A 17,411-nucleotide genomic window follows, 5' to 3' on the forward strand; every position below is an offset into this window, starting at 1 on the left:
ATAACAGTTTGCAAAATATAACTTATCAATGAGAGTATGAAACATATAGGAAATGGTCTCTGTCAGTATTAGCGTAAAACGATCATGTATCCGTGCAATGCCTGTCTATATCTTATTCATTAACATGTTTGGATGTAATGTATCCAAACATTAACTCTGAAAAAATGATGAAAAAGGATGGGGTGTACGAAACACAAGTTATTTTTTATTAAATAGTGGAAAACAGCCAACTAGTGAGTAGTTCATTAACTGCCATCTATCAAAAATGGGTTCAGAAGTGACATGTTAAAGTGATTTACCATTGTTTTATATGGTTCTGGAGCATCACAGAATATGCTTGCCAAATATCCATTTCTAATTATTATAGAGGAGACATTTTCAAATCAACCTGGAGAATTTCACACGCCACAAAATTATGCATAAAGCAAAAGTTAGATAATAGTTTTAAACTCTGTTTTTGAAATACAACCAATGTTTATGCTGCACAGCCTATTTTATTTTATTCTTTCCTTATGGGTGGCAGCCATGAAATCACTTAGGGTGACAATAACTATTCTAGGTGTATCTTTACAAATATCAACTTTCTTTTTCTTGCTCTCATATTTAAACAAAACTTTGTAAGATATTAAAACAAATAAATTTCAATAGAATTCTCCTGATAAAATGTATATTTCCCTGTAGTGAGCAGTCAAGCAAAATGACACCTTTTATTGGCCAACTAAAAAGATTACAATGTGCATATTGTAATCTTTTTAGTTAGCCAATAAAAGGTGTCATTTTGATTGTCTTCGCACTACATTCATAATGGCTAACACGGTACAACACCCTAGCACTATTTCCCTGTAGAAATGTTTTTATTTTTTTTATTATTAACTTCTGTAAAAGTAAACACCCACCTGGGATTTAGTAATAAATACATGATGATGTTTTTTTTTTATGCACATGTGTCAACTACATGGAAGCTTTATGTAATGTTAATAACTGGAAATGCATACAAAGCTGCTTGAATAAATAGCACACTTTAACAGAAATATTAAGCTGTTCTTCTGAACCAGATACTTAAACTGGAATATAATGAGAGCACATTCAACTAGGATCAGGTAAACCGGTGAGCACTGCAACATATGCTTCTTCTCACCTGATGCAAAGTCTGATGCACAAACACACAGCCATTAATGATGGCCTCCCGATGACTTGGAGTCTGGGGTAGTTTATCATACACGGTTGGCATATAGTCTGGTACCACATAGTTAGGCTTCTCCAGGTCCATTTTGCTTGTGAATTCTTTGCCCACCTGGAATAATGCTTCTGTAGACCAGTCACCAAACCAGTTGAGTACACACCTTTTTTCAGAAAGCACAAGACAAGGTTATATATGCAACCTGATGCCAGTAAATGAAATGCACTCCTTTCACTCAGTATTTATAGAAAGAAATCAGTCCTGGGGGATAGACATTGCATGAAATATTGCCCATGGACGTAAAATTTAAGCTTAAGTGTAGCTGAAAGGTTGTTATTATAGTCTAATTTCATTTTATTAATCAATCAGAATTTAAAAGTTATCCACATTTTCTTAAAAATAAAACTGTGTGTTGTAAGTAACTGCAATTTGCTAAAAAGTTAAATCATAATGACAATTTTTGTGTTTGAGTCCTTCCTGATGAGTAAGCTTAAGTATAGCTACAAAAAACACATATACTCTTGACGTAAATCTTGAGAACAGCTAGTGCCCTCAAAGTATTTCGTAATATAAAAGCACATTTTCTGCTCACCTGTTGAAGAGAGCTGGAGATGTGGCAGCTCGGTCCTTTAGACCCTCTGAGGAGGGGTTCATGGTGAAGACAACATGCAGATTGCGGATAACTTGGCTGGTGAACCACTTGTACAGCTCTTCATGGGAATCCAGCATGAGACCCTCTTTCTGTGCACCCTCCTTACACTGTGTCATTAATGTGGAATACTCATCCCCTTCAAAAAGACCAGGCACCTGCCAAAAGCCACTGAATTTCATACAATACCAAATTCAAAAGATCACACAAAATATGACACAGCAGTAAAGACATTACCTCCCCATTAGCCAAAAGGGTGTTCATCCGTTCCAAGAACCCAGAATCAAGTACATTTGACTCATCCATGATGAAAGCAATCTTTTCATTCTTGCAACCTGAGCGCCTAAGCACTGTCCGCAAGTCTTCATCAAAGTCTTCCCCTGTGTATTTCCGATGTACCTGTACACAAAAACAGCAGGATTCACTTTACTGTTAGTCATACCAACCATCTGAAAAGCAAGCAGGAGTAGGGGTTAAAGAGAGATGGTATTGGGGTTGGCTTACTTGTGAGCAGCATATTCAGCTTACCTTAATTTGGTAAACACTCAAACCATTCATCCAGGCAACAAAGCGAGACAAAGTTGTTTTTCCAGCACCGCTCACACCAATGAGCAACAAGTGACCTTGTGGCTGACGGAAGATACTGCAATAAAATAAATAAATGAACAAAGAAACAAAAACAAACATCTGAAATCTAAGACTGTTATGAAGAATCTTTAGGTTTCTCTATTATCTCTTTCTTTCAGAATCATATTTTCATGTCCAGAAACTCTGATGATACCTCTCTGCCAGTAACTGTGACATGTACAAACTTCACCTTACACACATTGTAACTCACCGGTCAATCCTCAGAACATGATCTAACACCTCATTGAAAAGCACAAGAGGTACATCTAACTCTTCCTCGTAAAACACCTTTAATCGGGCCTTCACATAGTCTCTCAGTTCTTCTTGATCTACAGGAATGTAATCCTTTTCAAAGAGAATAAGTAAATGTACAGATTAGAACACAGTCACTTCTGTGTGTAAAACATCATTAAAGGCTGGCAAGAAGAGGCAGAGCTACCTTAGACAACCAGTTACTGTACAGGATGGGTCTATTTAGGGCCTTTTCTTTGTCCACATTGGGAAAATGTTTTAGTGCCACTGTGTCTATGTTCTCATCTGTCCATCGACGTTCTTCCTCTTCTACCAGCCTGAAAGAAATGGGAAAATATAAGCAGAATCAGTGGCATCTTTCTGTTGTGCTGAACTATTTGAATCTTTAAGGAAACTTTATACTTGGCTGACAACAACTATTTCTGCATGTAAGCCTCAATGACACTTGCATTTCAAATTAGATGAATAACACATCCTCCACATCAGAGATGCCAAAACAAAATTTCACCCCTTGTTTAAGCAGCAACAGAGGGCCTGAAAGGTATGTCTGTCGAGTTCCTCTATACACCAGTCTCCAAACCACTAAGGCCACATTCTAACGACTCCTAGCTCCTCTCCCTTTCTCAAGTTACAGGTGCAGGAAAATGAACAGCTGGTTGTTGTGATATTCCTCACCTAGCTACCTACAGACTTTTCCTACTAAAATTTTAAACAATAATATAGATATAATAAATAGATAAACAAATGTATAAGCACAGTCTGCTCAGTTCCACACCTCAAGGTCAACAGACTATATAATATCACCATTTCCTAAACTATTTATTAAATTACAGGACCACAGCCCATTCCAAAAGTGAGAATGAAGCCAAAAATACTGCATGTATATATTTTTGTAAAGGTCTTTGAATTCACAAAGAATAATTTTTTAATTAGGCCTCTAATCATCATCCTATTTTACTTGTAAAAACATGTAAATGTAACATAATGTCTGTGCAAAACATCTGATGACCAAGTTTGAAAAGCTGAGCTAGAGATAAATCCAGGGCTGTGGAGTCGGAGACCATTTTGGGTACCTGGTGTCGGGGTCCGAGTCGGTACATTCCTAATAAATTTAAATTGTAATGAAAAAAAATACAGCAAGTTCAAATGTCTAATTTCACAAACAATAGTCATAATCAAGTACTTCTCTGATGTAAGAATAAAGCCCAGTGCATAGTTGTGTTACTACTAGTGTGAAGTTCAGCTGAGCTATTATACAACCTGACATTCACATATTGTAATCTGGATTATGGTACGTTACAAAAAGTGTTTTCATTTTATTTTAGATATACAGTGGAACCTTGGATTGCGAGTAACTTGGTTTGTGAGTGTTTTGCAAGATGAGCTAAAATTTTTAATAAATTTTGACTTGATAAACGCGTGAGGTCTTGCAATATGAGTAGTGCGTATATGCTTTGTCTGCTGAGCATCATGTGATCACAACTGAGCTGATAGTTCTCTCTCTCTCTCGCTGCGGGATTGTGGGTTTAGTCGGCGTGTCTCACTCTTACAGTCAACATCCACACGAGTGTATATGGTTTACTATAGCATTGTGACCACGTGTGTGTGTGTTGTAACATGCAAGTCTCTGTCTTGCACCCCAAAAGACGAAGCCGAGTCTCAGTACTTTAGCGACACCAGCTTTATTCAGCTTGAAACAGGAACAGCACGGTTATTTATTGTAGCGGGATCTGCCACTCTCCTATACACAGACACAGCAGTCAGGCAATGTCGGGGGGCCAGGTTAGTGGCCAAGTAATACTGTGCCCTGCGCATTTATAATGTTCCTTGTATCACCCATCAACGACAGGCGCTTATAGCATGTCCGCCATCTTTTCGGATTTGCTTTTACGGCGAACTGCTACAGCGCTGGGAGCCTGCGGTTGCTTCGGGATGCTCTTCCGCATGTTGTCCTGTTAGGTGGAATCCCACAAGAGTTAAGAAACTCACTCACACCAGCCATGATTCTTTTCAAAGGTAAAGTGCAGGTTAATTTGTTTTATATATTTTTACTTTATATTTTGTATTAATCATTTCTATATGAACAGTACTGGGTTGTGGATCGAATCATCTGAGTTTCCATTATTTCTTATGGGGAAAATTCACTTTGATATATGAGTGCTTTGGATTGCGAGCACATTTCCCGAACGAATTATGCTCGAAAAAACCGAGGTTCCACTGTAATGTGTTTAACAAGTTCATTTGAGTGTAAAGAAGTGTTGCAATGATGTAGGTGGAGGTGTGTGCTATGGCCCAATGTGTGTTCGGGGGTTCTTGTCTTTTGTTTAAACTGGCCAATACGGTAGAGAGACAGCTTCTTAGCCAGTAGTTCTGTGGTTAAATGACGTGCATGTCAATCAACATGGAAAATACATTAGCATATTAAATACAGAGGAGTCGAAGTACCGGAAATTAAGGAGTCAGAGTTGAAGGATTTATCTACCGACTCCACAGCCCTGGATATATCGCCATTGGATGTCAAAATTTCTTAAAAAAATTCTTGTGTGAATGATGCCATAGTCACTGATTTATACATAATAATAAAAGGGTACTATTTTAATTTGAATTATTTTAGAAAATTTTACAGTTTTAATTCTATTCATTTTGTTTGGTTTAATTCTGCTTTTTCTTAGATTTGACCTTTAACTGAAGCATATTTTCCATATACAAACCACTCGTAAGCTTCAAAGAATTTTGACTTTTTTTTCTTAAAGTTTGTTGCATTTATGATCACTAGCAAGGAGTTCAATTAAAACTGGAACTGAACCAAATGTATTCCTGCAGCCAATGAAAGCAATTAGTCAAACTACCAGCTATGCAAAAGAATACCAAAAAGGCTACAATTACCTATCCTGGAATAAACGCAGAGCTTCATGGGCCCAGATACGAATCAATCCCTCCACAGACAGGGTCTCAAGGGGCCTCAGAGCTTCAAAAATTCCTCTCACCCATCTTGTCATTTCTCGAGGTGAATAGATGTAGTGGGGTTGAGTGTCCTGAGTGAAGCGCTCCTGAAATAAAAAAAGCAGTATTAACTGGTTTAAATGGTAAAGACCAGGGTGTTCAGTTCTCAAATGTTTCTGTGAGATGGATGCATACCTGAGACATTGTGTAGAATTCAACCATGGCTGCTGTCAACGGTTCAGCATAGGTTCGTAAAGAAGGAATGAGCCTTAGCATGGCACGGTTAAATGTTCCATAAATCTGAGTAAGTGAAGCTGGGCCAGGATAGTCTACGTAAACCACTGGTACATGACGAAGGAATCTGTAGAAAGACAAAAACTGGTCATACACTGGCACACAGGCTAAACGACTTTACTTCTAACTGCTAAATACCTGTGAGTGAGGGGCTTTCGGCCAGGGTCTGTGGGTGGGTTACAAGCTCCTACGAATTGGATCCTCTCAAGCTTCACCCAAGTCTGATCTGACGTACGGTAGAAACCACCATGTTCCACCATCTAATGATCAAATAGAATCGCCACCACAATTCACAACCGAAAAAGGACGAGAAAAAGAGTTTAGCAAGAGTGCCAGAATTTAGGAACACAAATTTGCAATGACCAGTGTACAACAGGCTTCTGACTTACGGGCATATACACAAAAAAAAAAACACATCCTCAAAGGTCACAGTATTTAACAGAGAGCAGATGAAGATTAAAGCATGTAGCTATATCAAGTCACAGATTTCAGAGCAGAAGATCAACAGGTCTATTCCTACATTACCTGTCTGATAAAGGAGATCACTCTCTGGGTTCCATACTTGTCCATGTCTGGGAGGTTAATCTCATCACAGAAAAGCACAAGCCATTTGCCAAGTTGCACTGGTGCTAGTACCACACCATTTGGTGTTCGCCGGTACTCACAATAGTGGTCAAATGTCTTGAGCAGAAGTTCAGGAGTTGTGGCACTAGAGAAGTTCAACCCAACCACCTATGGGGTAAGGAGGAGGAGCAACAAATATGAGAATTTTTATAGACGGCATAAAAGAAAGAAAAGCTCAGAGCTTTCTGCCAAATCACTGTGTAAGGCTGGTCTGACAAATCTTACCTCCATGTCAGGGAGCGCACGCAGGGCACTAAACAAGGTCATTGTTTTACCAGAGCCAGGTGGACCACACAAAACTAACGGTTTGTGCTCAGCAAGCCAGGTGTACAGGAGTGCCTCATGACGCACTGTGTCAAGAGTGGGTACTACAACATCAGGGGCAGCTACTTTGTGGGTCTCCACCTCAATCTGAGGAACCTTGCCCTGCCAAGACTGCCATTCACCAGTGATGGAAACCTACAAACATAAAAGAATGCTATTCAGAAAAGACTCGATATATTCACTATAACTTACCTACTTGCTCAGTTCTGTAAATGACTGGAGGAAAAAACTTTTGTAAATGTTCCAAATTTTGGTAATTTTACACTGCATAAGTAAACACTGCTTTTCAACTAGCATGAGCTTATGAAGTGAAAAATAAACTTTTACTACCTCATAATCAATAATGGGAATGTTTGGTGCAGAAGGAAGAGGGATAGTGGTCACTCTTCTGATATATTCTCCAAGCTCTGCTCTCATTTTCAGCCGGCTGTCACCAGAGAACGACCACAATATTGCATAAACCAGATACCTCTGTAAGAGCATAAGCAGCACATTAGATGGGATGGGAAAGAGGGCCTTCACACCTGGAAAAAATAGCATGTGGTACACACCTGAATATAGCGTTCTAGCTGATCGATCTGCATGGGGAAGTCTGGGTGGTTGGCATTATACTGAGCCACATTTCTGCATGCTTGGTGACACATAGAAAAGAGGGAACCCAGGCAACGTAAGCGGGTGAAATCCATGATGTGCTCCATCTTGGAGGCATGCTCTAATGCTTTGATCACCAGGCCTGTTGTGGTGAAATAGGGCTGAAGGATTGTTGCCACGTCTCTCTGAATCTGCATTACAAAATAAGGAGGTGCCAAGACATTAACACTTCAATCAGAACCACCTATGTTGTACTGTACAACTATGTTCTTTAAAGTAAGGGAACCTGAAGCATTGGTGATGCAGCTTCTTCACCTTCGTCTTCTGCACCCTTACGCATGCGCTGAGCTTCATCCTCTCCCTCATCTAGGGGGATGCTGCGGAGACGGGCTAGGAAGTTGTTCAAGATCATGTCTGTGCTCAATACATCCTCACTGAACCACACCATACCACAGCGGGAGACAGTAGCCAGTGTGGCATATTTCAAGTCTTGCACTTCAAACATAATGCGCACCTAAAATCAAAGGGTAGTCACAAGTGAGACAGGACATGTCAGAGAAACACCACACAACAGCATTTAACAGTAAGCAGCTTACATTGGGTGGCAGGCTGAGACGTTCTCCGTTAGGTAGAGTAAGCAGTTTATTGTCATCCAGAACGGAGTTCAAGTTCTCTACCCACTCAGGATCCACATCTCCATCAAAAATGATCCACTGGCGTTTCTGTAGTTCCCCTCTCACATTGTCAATGATCCTGAAAGAGGGGAGATGCACACTCAGAAACACTTATCTGAAATCTTTAATTTATTGATGCCTTTTCCAGCAAGCAATACAACATAGCAAAAGATATTATTAAAAAAGCCATAGTACAACACCATGATTAGCTAAAGGCACTACTGTAATGCTACTTAGAAAGTAAATCAGTGAGAGCAAGGAGGACTGCTGATGAATGAACTTTCACTGCTTTAAGTGATGAAACAGGTCATGTGACAGAGCATACAGGGACCTTTGATATTTTCCCTAAAAAATATATTTTGAAAATGGCAAATTTCTGGAAATAATAGCACATCTTACTTTCGCAGTATGTGTGTGAAGAGCCCGTCTGTCCACTCTCTTGTGTTGGGATCTAGTGTTCCATAAAGATGATCCTTACTGATAGCTTTTGGATCAATAATGTGAGCTACACCTTCAACACCTTCCAGGCGCTCCAAAGCCTTCAGCAAAACCCGCCAGGCCATGGATTTCCCACTGCCAGATGGGCCAACCATCATCAAGCCATGATTGATCTGAGTAATTTGGTACAGCTGAAGGACCTAAAATACCACAAAGTATACAAGGAGGAAAAGGTGACATAGTTCAGTATAGTGAAATAGGGAAGCAAACAAGTGGAAGGAATGGGTCAGTATAGGCATGAATTGGTTTGGGAGTACACATATACTGGCAGAGTGTGAATTAAGATGATGATTCACAACACAAGCACTATGCATTATAGTACATGCCCTATTTAGTTCATAGCTACTATCATATGGGGACATTTAAAACAAAAGACATTTACCTTTTCAACCCACATTCCTCCAATTTCCTCTCCTCCACCATAGACAAGGTACATCTCTGCACATACTTTCTTTAGCTCTTCTCGAAGGGCAGTCATCTCCCCTCGTTGATACTGGACTCCTGGGAATACATCTGACAGTAAACTGAAGAGGAGGGGAATATCCTCAGCTACTAATTTTGGAACCATGGTCTCACACACACTCTGAATAAGAATCTATTCACAAGGGAGAGGGGGAAAAAAAAGAGAAAAAAGGTGAAGTAATACACTTTTTTGTATGCCTGCCTTCTTTCCACTGCAGGCAGTTGTACAGAGTAGTAATAGTTGTATTACTACATATACTGTGTATCAATATTTACCTCTTGTTCAGGAAGGTTTTCTGCAATTTCCCCTTCATCAACTACCTCTCCACGTTCTCCTTTCTCTCTCTTAATTTTCTGAATCCTTTCTCTCTTCACATTGCCAGCGCTTACCAGAACACTCTTTAAGGCTCGAAGACCAAAGTCATAGTGACTTTGAGAAGACAGCTGCTCATCACAAAGCCTGAGAAAAACGGGAAGGGGAACTTAAAGATTTGTTTCCAGATATCTCTGTAGGGTTAAGCTCTCCTTAGAAAACTTACTTGAAGAAGGGAACAATCTTCTTAGCCAAAATCTCTGCTGTGCGGAAGCCCTGGGAATACAGCATGACTTGGGCAATCAGCTGTCGGTCTGGCTTAGTCATGGCCAGGCTGCGGAAGAGTTTTTTCAGGTTGTCGGGAAGGTTGGATCGGCCCGCATAGCCAGGGTTCATAGTGATGAATATGGCCATGTCTGGGCTCACCTTCACTTGTTTGTTCAACAGTTCACAGGTAACAGGCGCGCCTACAAAGTGATTGATAATTAACAAAAAGCATGCATGACAGGTATGCAGAGGTATACTTTAGATGAGGAGGACCAATGATTCTACTGTACACAAAATGATATACCAAATTACATACTTTTATCTCTGTTCTGGTTGCTGTGTTCTCGCAGTGCCACCTGAATGTACTGAACCTGTTGCGAGACTGCTGAAAGCATCCGCTCCTCCAACCGGTTGAACTCATCAAAGCAACCCCAGGCTCCCACCTGGCACAGGCCCACAAAGATCCGACCCACAGCCTATAATAGTCAACAGGACAATAGTGATGAGTAGAAACTTGGAAAAAATAAAGAATAAGCAAAACCACAAGAGCTATAAAGACCTGGAAATCAAAGGTTTCGTCGCAGTTGAAGACCAGAACAAAGCGACCAAGCTGGTGACCAAGAGCTTTGACTGATTCAGTTTTCCCTGTGCCAGCAGGCCCTATGATAAGAGGTGAGAAAGTTTTAGAAGTGATGGCATATTGTTTTTCTCAAAAAAATAAAATAAAAAAAGCACTAATACAGAGGCAACATGCTCACCAAAGGGAGACCCTCCCAACCGTGCCTCCAGTGCCTGGGTCATTGTCAGGTAACAGCGGTCTGTCAAGGGTGTCTGCACAAGTTTGTCTTGAACTCCTAGGTATTCAAAGCCATAGTTGAATTTAGCATTGGCCATCTGAATGGATAACTGCTGGAGAACATCGGTCTGCTTGGGGTCAAAGTAAAAGCGCATCTGACTGAGCCATTCAAAGGATTTAGGATTGTCAATTTTGTGACGGATCAGTGTGCGGGTAACATCTCGCTGGTGCACCAGTTCTGTTATCTAGATAGAGAAAGAAAAAGATTTACATGAGGACTTCAAGCTTACTGACAGTTTCATTCAGTAATAATTGTGCTCCAAAGAACCTTTTAGGGAAAGTGGTAGAAACCCATTGTTTTCAACAAACTAACATGTTCTTTAGGCCTTGGTGAAGTAATAAAAACAATACATTTTATTTATATAGCGCCTTTCCCATGCTCAAGGTGCTTCACAGAGTTTTAGGAAAAAACAGCAGGGTATATGTAACATTAGATACAAATGTTTTCCTGAATAGAACAATGAAATAGATAAAGTATTAAACAGAATAAAAGGACAATAAATCTGAGTAAAATACTAAATTCAATACTAAAAGAAAAACCTAACAAATAACCTAATTTGTGAAATAACAGACACACAATTTATCCTGAGCACCTGGACAGAGAGGTAAACTGAAAGAAAGGACAGAATGTTAAGTTAAAATCCTTCCTAAATAGATGAGTTTGAAGTTGTTTAATTAAGAGAATGAATGGAGTCAGCTGATCTAATTAATTTTGGGATGTCACTCCAAAGTCTGGGTGCTATGTAGCTGAAGGCCCTGCTGTCACCCATAGAGTGCAGGTTAGTGTGATGCACAACAAGATTACCTGAATCAGAGGACCTTAGTAGGCGAACAGGAGCAGAGTTATTTATAAGGTCACTGATGTAGTCCGGTGCAAGGCCATTTAAAGGTTTGTAGGATATTAATATAATTTTATATTCAATCCTGTAAGACACAGGGAGCCAGTGAAGGCGAAGCAGGATGGGTGTGATGTGCTCACTGTTGCTGGTCCGTGTAAGAGTTTTGAATCAACTGGAGCTGTGATATAAGATTAGAAGGGGCTCCTGCCAGCAGCGAGTTACAATGATGCGGGATGTGATAAAAGCATGGACAAGTTTCTCAGCGTTAGAAAAGGAGAGGATATGAACATGGTATATGTTACGGAGGTGAAAGTAAGAAAGTTTCTTAATGTGGTTTATGTGGACGGAATAAGAAAGGGAGGAATCAAAAATGACACCAAGATTCCTTGCATCAGAAGAAGGTCTGATGAGATCACCGTCAAGAGTGACTGAAAATGAGCTCATTTTCTTAAGTAGCGCTTTAGTGCCAATTTGCCAATATGCAGGTATAATAGTGTTCCCAACAGAAGTTATTCTTTCTAAAACTGGATATTCTTAGGATAGCAAGATGGCTTGATAGCAGCTAACAAGACTTAAAGTCAATGCAATTCACTGAACACAGCAGGGTAGTACTCACAAAATTCACTTGGGCTTAATTAAAAGAGGTTAGCATGTCTCTGTGGCTCTCCATCTGTTGAGTGAGTGTAGATTATCAACATACATTTTTGGAGAAAACAGCTTAACAGCAGGGGAGTAGTGATCTTGAAGTATATAGTACTTTTTATCAATTCTAAAAGTTAGCAAAGTGCGTTGTACTCACTGCACGGTAGCTTAAAGCAATAGCAGTGATGAACATAATCTTAGAACAAATGACCAGGAAAGAAATGGACAAACATTATGAAAAATGGCTTTCTTTTCGTACATGAATTCTTGACTCAGAAAAATACTTCTGAGAAATAGTTCATAGTGGGAGAAAGGGACAGCATATGACCAACAGTACAGTTCATTTGGGAATATAGCAATTTAGTTCAAACTATAATACTGGTCTGGTTTAAGTTTCACAGGCAACGAAGTTAATCAAGACTGTTTTAAGGTGCTATACTGTATGTGTGTCTCTTTCTTTATTATAAAGTACACATCACAACTATACTGAAGTTTATTTTGTTAGTTAAAGGCACACTACATGTTAATTGTTTGAATGTACTGTTCTCTTCCTTCAGGTCTATACTACATCATTAGAAGTGGTATGTGTATAACAAGCTAATTTAATTTAATAGCCACAACTTCATTAATATTTCATTTGAACTCTCATGACCCAAGTCAAAATGGTTTTAATACATCACTTGTAGGATAATAAAGATATTTTGGGTATTTTTTTGTAATATTTTTTTTTTTTTTTTGCTTAACCATAATATACACCACACCTCTAAAGAATGTGTATGCTGGTTTCCAAAGTTACCAGGAACCAAATTTGTGAAATGCTAAATCAAAGTTGTCTATGATCCACATATTAAGTATATTGATTGGGTCAATTCTCAGGTGGGGAAGCAGATAGTGTTGTTTCCACTCAAGTACTCACCAAATGCTCAAGTTTCTTACGGCGCAGAGGAGGCTGCTCCATCAAAACTGTGTCTGCCAGAACATTCAAAGTTGCTTCCACGTTGGACAGGACAGCCTGAAGAGGAGAAAAATCTGCCCCGCTGGCATTTGCAATTGAATTCAGAGCATTTTCAACATTCTCAGACCAAGCAATCTGGGCAGACAAAACCACAAGCTGAGCCTAAAAGAAAGAAAGTACAAGAAAACTGCATTGTTAGGCAAAGTAAAATTCACTCACTCCCTGATTTAATCCAGTTTTTACAGCACATGCCTGACAAAAGGTTAATATGATAAATGGTTGAGTCTCTTGGTTTGGTGCAGATATACCCACCTGATATCGATCAATCCAGTCAATGTAAGTTCCAAGTTCAATTGAAGTGCCTTTGTTAAAGACATCCACCTCAGTGACAGACTCTGCAAGGAGTTTAGCAAGAGTCACTCGCATTTCCTTCTCCACAAGAGTAAGCCATTCGTTAATCTTTGGGTGCTCTGTAATTGAGACAGGTGTCTTGTACATAACCTAATAAAAATAAATAACAGTTAGTGAGAGAGGGAAAAAAAAACCCACAAAGACTGGAAACTCCAATAGAATCATAAAACATAATTGCAATCTGCAAATAAAACTGGTATTGGTTATGTTCCCCTCACCTCTTCTCCTTCTCGTGAAGAAATTCCCTGCACTTCTGTGTTGTCTTCATTCAATATTATACTGGACACCCCAGCAAACATCTTCTTGAAGTGTTTTTGCAATTTGGCAACATTTTTACTGTTACCAATGATTTCTAGCAGGTCTTCATCACCAACAAAGTAAAACCTGGGACAAAGAAACATGAAAAAGATAAATGAATGAAAACTCAACAGGGCTAACGTGGACGTTGATGTTGAGTACATTTGTCCTCCTTTGACCCAAACATTTTATTGGAGAGCATTGTGCCAATATATTTGAGAGTAAATGTTATTTCACACATTTCTGAAGCTGCTTTTCTGTCTCTGGTCATCTGGCAGGAAATACCAGCAGGAGACAGGGCTTTCGCATAGCACTTACACACCACCCATTCATTATCTAGCCTGCTTGATCCAAATCATGGAATCCAGGTGTGTGAAGTTCAGCACAGGACATATGGCTGAACTTAGCCCTGGATGTGATGGAACTCGGCCATCAAGAACACTCATTGAGCTTGCAGTCATGAAGACACAAGGGAAAAGTACAAACTCCACATAGACAGTCATATTAGAACATCAAAAATAATGTGCAAAGTGAAGTGAAAATGTAAAATATCAAATATTTTTCTTTATCTTACTCGGGATATCAATTTGCAAAACTGTAGGGTTTTTTTTTTTCTTTTTTTCCTCCAAACTCACAATCTTGCATGGCATATCACTAATCCAAAAATAAACTGGAGGCATTATTGTCCAGCCAGAAACAACTGTTTTCTTTCTAAGTCTGAGCTTTCCTGTAGAACTATCTTGCAGGTCTGTGTCACACTCAGTCCGTTGGAGGAGCTAGCACAGTTAACACAGTGAAAACCCTCAATTTCTAAAGCCAGATTTAAATTTCACAAGGTGGACCACTTCAACTGGCCTAGGCAGACCACTAAACCCACAAATGACAAAATATTCACATATAACATGCTGTCATTTGTAGAATATATCAGAACATTGCTTTGAAGCATCACAGGCATTGACAAGCAGTATGTACCTCACCGGCAAAAACAAATGACTGATGAAGTATCAATGTTCTCTCTAGCAGGAGAGCAAGACTTACAGTGGTGTGAAAAACTATTTGCCCCTTCCTGATTTCTTATTCTTTTGCATGTTTGTCACACAAAATGTTTCTGATCATCAAACACATTTAACCATTAGTCAAATATAACACAAGTAAACACAAAATGCAGTTATTAAATGATGGTTTTTATTATTTAGGGAGAAAAAAAAATCCAAACCTACATGGCCCTGTGTGAAAAAGTAATTGTCCCCTGAACCTAATAACTGGTTGGGCCACCCTTAGCAGCAATAACTGCAATCAAGCGTTTGCGATAACTTGCAATAAGTCTTTTACAGCGCTCTGGAGGAATTTTGGCCCACTCATCTTTGCAGAATTGTTGTAATTCAGCTTTATTTGAGGGTTTTCTAGCATGAACCGCCTTTTTAAGGTCATGCCATAGCATCTCAATTGGATTCAGGTCAGGACTTTGACTAGGCCACTCCAAAGTCTTCATTTTGTTTTTCTTCAGCCATTCAGAGGTGGATTTGCTGGTGTGTTTTGGGTCATTGTCCTGTTGCAGCACCCAAGATCGCTTCAGCTTGAGTTGACAAACAGATGGCGGACATTCTCCTTCAGGATTTTTTGGTAGACAGTAGAATTCATGGTTCCATCTATCACAGCAAGCCTTCCAGGTCCTGAAGCAGCAAAACAACCCCAGACCATCACACTACCACCACCATATTTTACTGTTGGTATGATGTTCTTTTCTGAAATGCTGTGTTCCTTTTACGCCAGATGTAACGGGACATTTGCCTTCCAAAAAGTTCAACTTTTGTCTATTCAGTCCACAAGGTATTTTCTCAAAAGTCTTGGCAATCATTGAGATGTTTCTTAGCAAAATTGAGACGAGCCCTAATGTTCTTTTTGCTTAACAGTGGTTTGCGTCTTGGTAATCTGCCATGCAGACCGTTTTTGCCCAGTCTCTTTCTTATGGTGGAGTCGTGAACACTGACCTTAATTGAGGCAAGTGAGGCCTGCACTTCTTTAGACGTTGTCCTGGGGTCTTTTGTGACTGTTCCATGTTTTTGCCATTTGTGGATAATGGCTCTCACTGTGGTTCGCTGGAGTCCCAAAGCTTTAGAAATGGCTTTATAACCTTTACCAGACTGATAGATCTCAATTACTTCTGTTCTCATTTGTTCCTGAATTTCTTTGGATCTTGGCATGATGTCTAGCTTTTGAGGTGCTTTTGGTCTAATTCTCTGTGTCAGGCAGCTCCTATTTAAGTGATTTCTTGATTGAAACAGGTGTGGCAGTAATCAGGCCTGGGGGTGGCTACGGAAATTGAACTCAGGTGTGATACACCACAGTTAGGTTATTTTTTAACAAGAGGGCAATTACTTTTTCACACAGGGCCATGTAGGTTTGGATTTTTTTCTCCCTAAATAATAAAAACCATCATTTAAAAACTGCATTTTGTGTTTACTTGTGTTATATTTGACATTTAATGGTTAAATGTGTTTGATGATCAGAAACATTTTGTGTGACAAACATGCAAAAGAATAAGAAATCAGGAAGGGGCAAATAGTTTTTCACACCACTGTATGCACTGCTGTTCCACAAGGCTTAGCATAACACTGCTGTTATACTTGAAATGCTAACTGAATAAAAATGAAGAAATCAACAAGAAAAGGAATGGAGCTCTCTCAGTCAAGCATGTCTCTGTAGATTCATCTATAGATAAAAGCAAGTCTCACAGGTTCTCACTGCTCACTTAACTTGTTCACAAGTACACAAAAGAATCTCAAACAGAAAGATGCAATTCATACCGAGGGAATGATGATCGCTCCCTCTCCAAGTATTCTCCCAAGGCCTTCTGGATCTTTCCAAGCAGATCGGCAAGCCTCTCTAGAGATCTCTGCACTCCCTGGATATTCAGGACATCCATCACAAGGGGGGACTTGGAGACTTTCTTCATAAGAGCCAAGAACTCTGTGCTAATACTGGAAAGAAACGCAAAAGCAAAAGAAATATTTGTATTATTTCAGTTGAATGTTAATTGTCCCAATTTGTACATTTGTTACACCAAAAACTAAGTGCAATTTAAATTGTAAAATTAAAAATGGCAATTGTAAAGGGTGTATTTATTCATTAATTCAGTCTTTATATTATATGAGAAACTACACATATGTTGTATAGGTATTAGGTGATGTACTATAGATTAGATAGATTAGATAGTTTTGATAGATTAGATAGATAAGATAGATAAGATAGATAAGATTAGATAGATACTTTATTAAGCCCAAGGGGAAATTCACATACTCTAGCAGCAGCATACTGATAAAGAACAATATTAAATTAAAGAGTGATAACAATGAAGGTATAACAGATAGACAATAATTTTGTATAATTTTAACGTTTACCCCTCCCGGGTGGAATTGAAGAGTCGCATAGTGTGGTGGAGGAACGATCTCCTCAGTCTGTCAGTGGAGCAGGACAGCGACTGCAGTCTGTCGCTGAAGCTGCTCCCCTTCTGGAGATGATCCTGTTCCATGGATGCAGTGGATTTTCCATTATTGACAGCAGCCTGCTCAGTGCCCGACGCTCTGCCACAGATGTCAAACTGTCCAGCTCAGTGTCTATAATAGACACTGAATGTAGCACTGCTAGACTACCTTATTGCCTGGATCATATGTATGAGAGTGCATACCCTTGTATTACCCTGTGTTTTAGAA

At 39.4% G+C, this 17,411-nt stretch overlaps 1 protein-coding gene across 2 annotated transcripts in view; it reads right to left on the reverse strand.

Annotated features, from left to right (window-relative positions):
• The window catches only part of dync1h1 (dynein, cytoplasmic 1, heavy chain 1), a 64,333-nt gene that overhangs the window by 19,297 nt on the left and 27,625 nt on the right, over nucleotides 1–17,411 (reverse strand). For both annotated transcript variants that reach the window (XM_039741137.1, XM_039741136.1), the window contains exons 23-48: nucleotides 16,506–16,679; nucleotides 13,620–13,785; nucleotides 13,303–13,491; nucleotides 12,952–13,152; nucleotides 10,457–10,739; nucleotides 10,258–10,358; nucleotides 10,015–10,174; nucleotides 9,658–9,898; nucleotides 9,395–9,578; nucleotides 9,039–9,251; nucleotides 8,558–8,796; nucleotides 8,081–8,237; nucleotides 7,771–7,998; nucleotides 7,445–7,675; nucleotides 7,224–7,364; nucleotides 6,795–7,028; nucleotides 6,471–6,677; nucleotides 6,084–6,205; nucleotides 5,847–6,012; nucleotides 5,595–5,758; nucleotides 2,896–3,025; nucleotides 2,668–2,801; nucleotides 2,358–2,472; nucleotides 2,067–2,228; nucleotides 1,773–1,987; nucleotides 1,139–1,343 (exon numbers count right to left, since the gene is read on the reverse strand). In XM_039741137.1, the coding sequence (XP_039597071.1) occupies nucleotides 1,139–1,343; nucleotides 1,773–1,987; nucleotides 2,067–2,228; nucleotides 2,358–2,472; nucleotides 2,668–2,801; nucleotides 2,896–3,025; nucleotides 5,595–5,758; nucleotides 5,847–6,012; nucleotides 6,084–6,205; nucleotides 6,471–6,677; nucleotides 6,795–7,028; nucleotides 7,224–7,364; nucleotides 7,445–7,675; nucleotides 7,771–7,998; nucleotides 8,081–8,237; nucleotides 8,558–8,796; nucleotides 9,039–9,251; nucleotides 9,395–9,578; nucleotides 9,658–9,898; nucleotides 10,015–10,174; nucleotides 10,258–10,358; nucleotides 10,457–10,739; nucleotides 12,952–13,152; nucleotides 13,303–13,491; nucleotides 13,620–13,785; nucleotides 16,506–16,679 (4,762 nt within the window). The remainder of the gene's footprint in view (nucleotides 1–1,138; nucleotides 1,344–1,772; nucleotides 1,988–2,066; nucleotides 2,229–2,357; nucleotides 2,473–2,667; nucleotides 2,802–2,895; nucleotides 3,026–5,594; nucleotides 5,759–5,846; nucleotides 6,013–6,083; nucleotides 6,206–6,470; nucleotides 6,678–6,794; nucleotides 7,029–7,223; nucleotides 7,365–7,444; nucleotides 7,676–7,770; nucleotides 7,999–8,080; nucleotides 8,238–8,557; nucleotides 8,797–9,038; nucleotides 9,252–9,394; nucleotides 9,579–9,657; nucleotides 9,899–10,014; nucleotides 10,175–10,257; nucleotides 10,359–10,456; nucleotides 10,740–12,951; nucleotides 13,153–13,302; nucleotides 13,492–13,619; nucleotides 13,786–16,505; nucleotides 16,680–17,411) is intronic.

This window comes from Polypterus senegalus, chromosome 18 (genome assembly GCF_016835505.1).
Source record: "Polypterus senegalus isolate Bchr_013 chromosome 18, ASM1683550v1, whole genome shotgun sequence".
Taxonomy (NCBI): domain Eukaryota; kingdom Metazoa; phylum Chordata; class Cladistia; order Polypteriformes; family Polypteridae; genus Polypterus; species Polypterus senegalus.